Here is an 11,502-nt window from a genome sequence, read left to right on the forward strand (position 1 = left end):
CAAACACTGTTGGCAGTTACTCGTGTTCATGCAGTCCAGGATACACCGTCAGTAGTACAAACCGCAACATGTGTGATGGTGAGTCGGTTTAAACATGTTACCTTTAGACTAAAGTATAAACTTGGCTGGTACTTTTTGTTTTAATTTGAAATATATAATCTATTGAAAATTAATTTAATATGGTACGATATGACACATTCTTTGGCGTATGCTTTATTCTTGCATAGTGAAGCAGAGATTTTTTTAGAAGTGACTGTTCTTGCTCCTTTTAATTAGTTATTCCATAAAGAAATTGTTGAATTAGTTTAAATATTCCCAAATGACGTTACTGATTTTACAATGTTTCCGTTGTCCAAATCATCATATATAACTCCAGAGAACACAGTACACTATTTCTAACACTAAACGTATAGTTTAATATTGCAATCTGTTCATCGCGTTGCTAATAGTCCTCTTTTAAATTTGAAAGAAAAAAAAATAGTCGGATAGACTCGAGGCAATTTATAAGAGCTATTTTCAAAGTTATCAATTAAAAAATGTTCTTTTCTTGTTTATAGCATAAAATTTTATAATAACTTTGGTCAGGATTGCTAATAATTTGTTGCAAACAAAATCGCAAATAGATATGGTCTTTAATTTCTATTTTAGAAATCAACACAAACCAAAGATTCACAAGTATTTTTTAATCAGGGTTTAAATTTTGAACATAAAAAGGAACTAAAGATTTTACAATGATACATATTGTCACACTAAATATAAAATTTATTGCATACACAGCTGACATAACTTATATAACATTTATGTATTGTTTAGTTTCCAAATTTTTTATTGACAACATTTATTATTATTTTATTAGCAATAAAGGTATTATTACATCTGGTTGTAGCAAAAAAATTAATTTTTTACACGGTAGCATAAATGATCACGTGTAATCGAAATAACAACATCAAGTATAAAACACTTATTTGTTTCTATCAAATTCATAAAATATCAGACATCGATGAATGTCATGGTCAGACAGGAAGTCCATGCCAGCAGATTTGTAACAACAATAACGGAGGATACTCGTGCTCGTGTAACGCTGGCTACATACTGAGTAGCACGGATCACCAGAGATGTATAGGTAAGTGTTATCAGATTTAGGTACGTGTATCAGAATTATCAGATTACACAAACCAGTAGTTTTTAAACTTTTTGGATGTGCCGAACTCCATCAGTTGCATATTCGCATTCATCGAACAATTTGTAATGGTTATATTTTACTCATGGCAAATTCCTATCGTAAATCATATAAGTATGGTGTGTCTTGACCTCTTCCCAACCCATGAGACTGACTCACCGAATTCCCGGGGTTTAATCGAAACACAGTGTTTGGATTGTTTGAGATAGTCGAGTTTTATCTGACGCGATTCACTATAAATAAAAGAGTACCCCTACACTGATGATTCACATCAAAACAAGAATCACCTTGCACAATATTTTCTTGGTCAATATTTATTCAACTACTGTCCAGGGGCGGAAATACAATGCGGAGGGCGGTGCGGGGATGGGGCTGGCCAACCCTAATCTGTGTATTGGTGTGTTAACAGAAACTCTGAAGCGTTTATAACTACTATTTTATTCTTATTGCGAATATGTTATTTACAAAAATATAAATTCTTTTACATACGTTGTCAATTTTTAAAGACACATGGTTTTTTACAAGCTTTTATTTAACTTGCTTCTTCACGAATTATGTTTTGTCTGTTTGTCCGTCATGGGTTGTAACTGACGATCAAAATTTAGACCACTTTAAACGAGAAATGGTTTTTTTTTTAAATTGACACGAATTGTGATATACATTTATTTAAATTGAATTTTTTAATTCTAATTATAAATAACTATTAAATATTTCCTAGGTAAAATACTAATTCCGTTATATCATTCTCAATTTGTCTGTTTTTATTTAGCGATCAATTTCTTTAGGCTTGCCATTCTATTGTATATTTTAAAGTATTTAAAGTAAATGAACCCAAAGTATGGATCGCTTTATTATCTATTTTATACTCTTACAAAATGCAAGAAACTATCACAGTTCTTTGTTATGATTATTTAAGTAATGGTGCAACATTATTTAATAATGGAAATTATTAGTTTTCTGGGGTTAGGGTTTTATTGAATTAAACTTTCTTAATAAAATTTATTTTTTCTTTACTTAATCTTTGTATACTTAATACGAAAGGAAAGTTCCTAGTAGTAAAAAAGTATTTAGTTTGAGAATACAAATTTCAGACATCGATGAATGCAACGACCAAGCAGGAAATCCTTGTCAGCAGAATTGTACAAACACTGTTGGCAGCTACTCGTGTTCATGCAGTCCAGGATACACCGTCAGTGGTACGAACTCTAGCACGTGTGATGGTGAGTCAGTTTAAACATGTTACCTTTAGACTAAAGTATAAACTTGGCTGGTACTTTTTGTATTAATTTAAAATATATAACCTATTGAAAATTAATTTAATATGATAGGACATGACACATTCTGTGGCGTATGCTTTATTCTTGCATAGTGAAGCAGAGAATTTTTTAGATGTGACTGTTCTTGCTCCTTTTAATTAATTATTCCATAAAGAAATTGTTGAATTAGTTTAAATATTCCCAAATGACGTTACTGATTTTACAATGTTTCCGTTGTCCAAATCATCATATATAACTTCAGAGAACACAGTACACTATTTCTAACACTAAACGTATAGTTTAATATTGCAATCTGTTCATCGCGTTGCTAATAGTCCTCTTTTAAATTTGAAAGAAAAAAAAATAGTCGGATAGACTCGAGGCAATTTATAAGAGCTATTTTCAAAGTTATCAATTAAAAAATGTTCTTTTCTTGTTTATAGCATAAAATTTTATAATAACTTTGGTCAGGATTGCTAATAATTTGTTGCAAACAAAATCGCAAATAGATATGGTCTTTAATTTCTACTTTATAAATCAACACAAACCAAAGATTCACAAGTATTTTTTAATCAGGCTTTAAATTTTGAACATAAAAAGGAACTAAAGATTTTACAATGATACATATTGTCACACTAAATATAAAATTTATTGCATACACAGCTGACATAACTTATATAACATTTATGTATTGTTTAGTTTCCAAATTTTTTATTGACAACATTTATTATTATTTTATTAGCAATAAAGGTATTATTACATCTGGTTGTAGCAAAAAAATTAATTTTTTACACGGTAGCATAAATGATCACGTGTAATCGAAATAACAACATTAAGTATAAAACACTTATTTGTTTCTATCAAATTCATAAAATATCAGACATCGATGAATGTCATGGTCAGACAGGAAGCCCTTGCCAGCAGATTTGTAACAACAATAACGGAGGATACTCGTGCTCGTGTAACGCTGGCTACATACTGAGTAGCACGGATCACCAGAGATGTATAGGTAAGTGTTATCAGATTTAGGTACGTGTATCAGAATTATCATATTACACAAACCAGTAGTTTTTAAACTTTTTGGATGTACCGAACTCCATCAGTTGCATATTCGCATTCATCGATCAATTTGTAATGGTTATATTTTACTCATGGAAAATTCCTATCGTAAATCATATAAGTATGGTGTGTCTTGACATCTTCCCAACCCATGAGACTGACTCACCGAATTCCCGGGGTTTAATCGAAACACAGTGTTTGGATTGTTTGAGATAGTCGAGTTTTATCTGACGCGATTCAGTATAAATGAAAGAGTACCCATACACCGATGACTCACATCAAAACGAGAATCACTTGGCACAATTATTTCTTGGTCAATATTTATTCAACTACTGTCCAGGGGCGGAAATACAATGCGGAGGGCGGTGCGGGGATGGGGCTGGCCAACCCTAATCTGTGTATTGGTATGTTAACAGAAACCCTGAAACATTTATAACTACTATTTTAATCGCATTGCGATTATGTTATTTACAAAAATATAAATTCATTTACATACGTAGTGAATTTTCAAAGACACATGGTTTTTGACCAGCTTTTATTTAATTCTTCAAGAATTATGTTTTGTCTGTTTTTCCATCATGGGTTGTAAATGACGATCAAAATTTAGACCACTTCAAACGAGAAATGTTTTTTTTTAAATTGACACGAATTGTGATATACATTTATTTTAAATTTAATTTTTTAATTCTAATTTTAAATAATTATTCAATATTTCGTAGGTAAAATACTAATTCCGTTATATCATTCTCAATTTGTCTGTTTTTATTTTGCGATCAATAGTTTTAGGCTTGCCATTCTATAGTATTTTTTAAAAGTATTTAAACTAAATGAACCCAAAGTATGGATCGCTTTATTATCTATTTAATACTCTTACATAATGCAAGAAACTATAACACTTCTTTTTATGATTATTTAAGCAATGGTGCAACATTATTTAATAATGGAAATGATCAGTTTTCTGGGGTTAGGGTTTTATTTGATTAAACTTTCATAACAAAACTTTTTTTTTTCTTTACTTAATCTGTGTATACTTAATACGAAAGATCCTTGTAGTAAAAAAGTATTTTGTTTAAAAATATAAATTTCAGACATAGATGAATGCAACGGTTCATCAATAAATCCGTGTCAGCAGAATTGTACAAACACTGTTGGCAACTACTCGTGTTCATGTAGTGCAGGATACACCGTCAGTGGTACGAACTCTAGCACGTGTGATGGTGAGTCGGTTTAAATATTTTATCTTTAGACTAAAGTATAAACTTGGCTGGTACTTTTCGTTTTAATATAAAATATAAGATTTATTGAAACATAATTTAATTTGATACGATATGAAAGTATTTGGTGTATGCATTATGTTTGCTCAAAGGGAGCAGAGAACTATTTATATGTGACTTTTCTTTCTTCGTTTAATTAATTATTCCTAAAAAATATGTTGTAATCGTTTATATATACCAAGTTGTCGATTTCAAATGTTTGGGCAGTTTATGAGGATGGAGCTTTACCTGACGAAGTTCACTACAAATAATTGAGTACCACAACAAACGATTACTCACAGCACAACGCAAATAACAGTATTTTCTTCATCGATATTTATTCAACCACGCTCCAGTAGCGGAACTACAATGCTACCAGACTCCGCAAAAGCAAAGGCGGGGGGGGGGGGGGGTCATGCCAATCTTAGTCTGTGTATTGGTATGTTAACAGTGATACTGAAACCTGTTAAACTACTTTTGTGTTCGTACTGCGATCCTGTTATTGGTAATAGAGCAGGGGCTATAGTCCGGTGGGTGGTTGGGATGTGGGGTATTGAGTTGTTATTATAGCAGGTATTTCAAATTGGATTTAAGTTATCTCACACAGACGTTTTTTTGAAAATCTAAAGTTTTAAGGGAGTACTTAGTTATAACATTGTTATATTTCTATAAATAATTTCCAAAGAAAACTAGACCTTCATATGCCAAATTTGGCAATAGTATAGCTTACATAATCTATTATATTGAAAATACAGTGGCATAAGCAAAGATTCAAATCAAACTGTCAACAAAAATGAACCATCACATTCGGAGGCTATTTGTGGTAATGCGTATCAGGTTATATAATAAGTAGAAAAGATCCTGCAAAGAGTGAAAGTAACTGATCTCTTTTTACAAACATAGTATTAAAATCTACATTGTTAAAATCTTTAAAATGTATAAATTATAAACAAATATTAATGTCCTAGTTCAGTGCCGGAGCCAGGTTATTTAGCGCCAAAGGCAAAACTTATTAAAACTCCCACCCCCGCTATTTTTTTTCGAGCCCCCATATCTATATATTATATTTAAAGCAATGTATGTTTGTGTGTGTGTGTGTGTCTGTCTGTCTTTTATGCAATACTACACCTCTCATCACATCGCCGTGAAACTTTGGGAAGTTGTTGTGAATATTCCTGGGGAGGTTTTTTTGGAAAAAAAAATTCAAATTCGCAGGGGTGGCGCCCCGGCAGGGCGCAATTTGTTTTTTCTCTGTATACGGTATATAAAAATAAACGTCAATAGCGGTTTCACGGCGTTCATACGATCGCCATCAAACTTTGGGGAGTTGATTAGAGCACTCCAGGGAAGGGTTCTGTAAAAAAATCATTTTTACTTTCGCAAGGGCGGCGCCACAGGAGGGTGCAATTTTTCTCTATATACGGTATATAAAAATAATAAAAGTGAATTGCAATGACACCGATCATCCGATCGCCATCAAACTTTGGTGAGTTCATAAGAACACTCTGTCAAATGGTCCTATTTAAAAATCATTTTTAATTTCGCAAGGGCGTCGCCGCGGTAGGGTGCGATTTTTCTCAATATAAGGTATTTAAAAATATTAAAAGCGAATTGCGGTGACACCGTTAACACGATCGCCATGAAACTTTGGGAAAATGTTAAGAAGATTAATGGGGAGGTTTCTGCGCTAAAAACATTTTCAAATTCCCAGGGGTGGCGCCCCGACAGGGCGCGATTTTTTAATATAAAAATAAAGTCGATTGCGGTCTCACAACGTTCATCCGATCGCCATCAAACTTCAGGGACTTGATTAGAACACTTCACGGAAGGGTTTTGTAAAAAATTGATTTTTATTTTCGCAAGGGCAGCGCCGCAGGAGGGTGCGATTTTCTCTATAAACGGTATATAAAAATAAACGCTGATTGCAGTTTCACGGCGTTATTGCGATCGCCATCAGGCTTTGGGGAGTTGATTAGAACACTCCAGGGAAAGTTTCTGTAAACAAAATATTTTTTTTTTAATTTCACAAGGGCGGCGCCACGGAATGGTGGGATTTTTCTCCATATACGGTATATAAAAATAAAAGACGATTGCGGTTTGACACAGTTTATCCCGGTGCCATAAAACTTTAGAGATTTGATGAATACTCCCGAGAAGGTTTCTGGGGTGGGAGGGGTGAATAGGTGTGGGTAGGTGGTGGGGAAGGGGGGATTTTATTTTGCATGGGCGGCTCCCCTGCAGGATGCGATTTGGCGCCCTGGTCTTTCTCGTGAGCGCTATGGTGACTACGTTCGGTCTAAACAGTGTGATAGACAATGAATAGGATGGGGCGTTACAAACGCTAACTAAATTGAATCTGGCGTGTCCTCTGGCGCCCTGGTTGGGTTCGATTAGGCTGCATATAAAAATGTCTGTTTCGCCCCCCAAAGGTTTACATGGGCCGCTGAGGGCCATGTAATACGTTTTATTTTATTAATCAGAAAAATTAACTACGGTTAGATTATTAACTTTGATGTTTCTTTTTGTCCGTAAAAAATCCAAACAGTTTCGTCACTTTGCGAATGATGCAATTAGCATCTATTTTAGATAATCCAATCAGAAATTAAGATCAAGCATCTAATATCTAAGAATAGTATATATATAAAAAGCAATGTATGTTTGTGTGTGTATGTCTGTCTCTCTGTGTGTCTTTTATGCATTACTAAATCTCTTATCACATCGCCGTGAAACTTTGGGAAGTTGTGAATATTCCTGGGGAGGTTTTTGCTTAAAAAAAAATTTCAAATTCGCAGGGGTGGCGCCCCGGCAGGACGCAATTTGTTTTTTCTCTATATACGGTATATAAAACTAAAAGTCGATTTTGGTTTGACATCGTTCATCCGATAGCTATGAGACTTTGGGGAGTTCATTATAACACTCTAGGGAAGGTTTCTGTAAAAAAAAAATATTTTATTTCGCAAGAGCGGCGCCACAGAATGGTGGGATTTTTCTCAACATACTGTATATAAAAATAAAAGACGATTGCGGTTCGACGCAATTTATCCCGGTGCCATAAAACTGTAGGGAGTTGATGAATACTCCCGAGAAGGTTTCTGAGGTGGGTGGTGGGGGAGGGGGATTTAATTTTGAATGTTCGGCCCATTTGCAGGATGCGATAGGCGTCATGGTCTTTCCCGTGTGCGCTATGGCGACTACGTACGGTCTAAACAGTGTGATAGACAATTGAAAGGATGGGGCGTTACAAACGCTCACTAAATTGAATCAGGCGTGTCCTCTGGCCCCCTGGTAGGGTGCGATTATGCTGCATATAAAAATGTCTCTTTCGGCCCCCAAAGGCTCAAATGGGCCGCTGAAAGCCATGTAATACGTTTTATTTTAATAATAAAAAAATAAAAATAACCAAGGTTATATTCTTTTTGTCCGTAAAAAAAATCCAAACAGTTTTGTTCACTTTTCGAATGATGCAATTAGTATCTATTTTTAGATAATCCAATCAGAAATTGAGTTCGAGCATCTGATAATAGACCATTAGTAACGCTAACATATTGAATCAGTCACACTGATGTTTAAAACACGTCAAATTATTTTTTTACGTGTTAAATAAAAAATACTGTTCATTTGTCACTTTAGCAATCTTCATCATTGTTAACAGGATGCTATTTGGCACTCTGGGTTATCCTGTGAGCACGATTGCGCCTGTTAGTTTTAAGGAGCCAGGGGCCGTACGCGGCGCTCAAACGGTAGTGTAATCGGGGGGGGGGGGGGGTTGGACTCCTGAGATCGCCCCTCTACGTCCCTGACACACGGGCGGTCACCGAAGTGTGTTCTACCTCATTATTTCAGTGAGTGATTAATGTACACTCAAGTGTTTCAAGCGGTAGTGTAGGTAATCCGGTGTCCCGATATTTAAGATCCAAGCGCAGGCATTGTTTACATTTAAATAACTCACTTTTAGAAAACAAGGCCACGCGTCTAAGAATATAGGATTTGTAACGCATGGATGAAACCGTTCTTATATATTTTGTCGGACTTTCTTCTATTCCAGCGGCAACGTGTGGGGACGAGTACGCTAGTTATATATATATATATATATATATATATATATATATATATATATATATATATATATATAGTTGACTGTCTTAATATATTTTAAATTAAACCATTAAACAAAGTTCATTGCGAAGTATATCCACCATAAGACAACATTCAGCACAGAGATAGGCTGAAACACATTTTCTTATCAGAAATAATCGAGATTTTTAAAATACCTAATTTGTGCCCGATGAAAATTATCAATAGTGTCATGAATGTGTTTTATTTTTCATTCTACAACTTACGAAGTTTTTTTTTTTTACTTTCTTGTATATACGAAGTATAGAGAAAGTCTTGTAATCGTGCAAAAAAAAAAATCGAGATTTTTACAAATCTCGACGTATAGAGAAAGTCTTGTAATCGTGCAAAAAAAAAAATCGAGATTTTTACAAATCTCGACGTTTTACACCTCACTGATACGGAAAAACATAATTTTGCAATCTTGTCCGTGTGTCTGTGTGTCTGTCTGTCTGTGTGTGTGTCCGTGTGTAAACACGATAACTTGAGTACCGTTACAGCTAGGTTGATGAAATTTCATATATAAGTACTTTATCAAAATCGTAGATCCGTATGAACTTCTGAGCGATTTCTGAAAACCGGAAGTGGTACTTTTCCTACTTTGAATTTTTCAAAAGCCTATAACTTGAGTACTATTTCAGATAGATAAATGAAATTTCACATGTAAGTAAACAATCTAATTCTCTACCATCTTTTTAATTTTGAGTAATTTCCGTTGACCGGAAGTAGTAATTTACGCTACTTCCGATTTCTCAAAATACTAATGTAAAATTTTAAAGTACTAATAATATTGCGCCCTATTATGCACTTTTTTATTTGGCGTTCACTTGGTGTACAATTAATTTGTCTACGAGATTTTTTATTCTATTTTTAAAACTTTAAGTATTTAAAATGGATTAAAAATCATGTCTATAGCCCGAGTTCCCATCCCCTGTTGTTTTATTTAAGAATATTCGAGAAAGTTTAGGGGAGATCACTCCCGGTTTATTTTTTTCTCTTCGATACAATGTGTGTAAGTTACTAAAGAACAATCACTGCTGTAGTTGATTTAGGTTTTGTTTTAACAAAAGCACTAGTCTAGCAAGGTGCAAAAAATTATTTTGTAGTGTCGAAATTTGCTCCTCCTCCCCCTAAACGGCCTGCCCGTCCCCCCCCCCCCCCCCCCGCAGTAAAGTAGTTCTACCCATGTAATTAATTTCAATTTTCAAAGACTGGGCACTCCACTTAGCACGGGCATTGGAAAAGTTAATAGTATTCGCATGGAAATAACACCCTGTGCCGCGAACAATTAATTTAGTTAGAAAATCTAAATCTCTCCCTGGCTAAAGAGATTTCTAATTAAAAGTGAGAGAAAACGAGATTTAAATACACGATTAAAAATAAAAATCGCGCGTGTTTTACAACGTCGCCTCTTGCGCTAGAGCGATCAGTAAACCAAAATTAAAATTAGATAACCATCTGAAATGTTCGAAATTAAAAAAAAATAAATACAATAATTATATTATTATATTAACAGATTCCTGCCTAAAGAAGGGTGGGTGGGGCGGCCGCCTTAGGCACCGACCTAAAGGGGCGCCTATTGTGGTAGCTATTATTGAATGATTACTCATAGAATTTTAATTATCTATATTATTTTTCTCAGAAGGTAACCTGAAATGATTTTACTAAACGGCAGAACAGCTCTTGTAAAATGCCTGTGTAAATTAAATTTAACGAAGTTCTCACACAATTAAAAATTGAAAATATGTATAAGTGTAAAAAATGTATTCGTCGACGTTTACTGACAATTATTTTTCAGACATTGATGAATGCAGCGGTACTTCAAATCCATGCGAGGATGTATGTACAAACACAATAGGAAGTTACACATGCTCTTGTCAACGACCTGGATATATAATTGATAAAACAAATCCAACAAAATGTAAAGGTAAGTCGGAGTTTTTTCGATCAAATCATTTTATTCACTTTACTTAAAAATACATTTTCTAATATTTGGCTTATAACTTGTATAATACTATTTTTGTCTTGCAGCAAATTACATACCGTGTAACACAGATGCCAGTGAAAATACAGGTATAATAATTAGCCCCAACTACCCGCAGAAATACCCAGTCAGTTCTAAGTGTTTTTGGAAGATACCTATCAAACAACATATGGTTACCATCATCAGGTAATTATTTATAGTTTTAACATTTTAGATCCAATACAATATATTTGAGTTTAATTGAATTAAATTGAACTAAGTTGAGTTGAGTTGAGTGGAGTTTGGTTTGGTTTGGTTTGGTATATATTTTTTTAATTATTACATTGGTAAAATTAATGTTATCGACCACTTTATAGAAAAATATATAAAGTAAAGTAAATTGTAAAGAAATAACATACCTATGTCTTTTTGTTTGTCACCAGCATTTTAGATTTTCACCTAGAAACATCATCAGACTGTGGTTATGATTACCTTAAGATTTACAATGGTACTACTATCAGAGATCCACTGCTTTACACATTTTGTGGTCAGTTTAAACCGGACCCTATCAGTTCACCTAACAACCTGTATTTGGTATTCCGTTATGATGGCTCTGTGAGTTACAAGGGATTTAAATTAATCTACACTTACGGTGAGTAAGGTTGAATGACAACTTTG

General features: G+C 34.0%; 1 protein-coding gene across 1 annotated transcript; it reads left to right on the forward strand.

Moving 5' to 3' along the window:
- Positions 1 to 7: 7 nt before the first annotated feature.
- On the forward strand, positions 8 to 11,502 carry LOC131935667 (tolloid-like protein 2). The gene is made up of 7 exons (XM_059292186.1): positions 8 to 78; positions 995 to 1,123; positions 2,272 to 2,400; positions 4,584 to 4,712; positions 10,660 to 10,788; positions 10,893 to 11,031; positions 11,268 to 11,502. Exons 1-7 carry the CDS (start codon positions 69 to 71, stop codon positions 11,482 to 11,484), a joined length of 882 nt encoding a protein of 293 aa, XP_059148169.1. The 5' UTR covers positions 8 to 68; the 3' UTR covers positions 11,485 to 11,502.

Source organism: Physella acuta, unplaced genomic scaffold, assembly GCF_028476545.2.
Source record: "Physella acuta isolate Inbredline_101_S28 unplaced genomic scaffold, ASM2847654v3 ptg000151l, whole genome shotgun sequence".
In the NCBI taxonomy this organism is placed as follows: Eukaryota; Metazoa; Mollusca; class Gastropoda; family Physidae; genus Physella; species Physella acuta.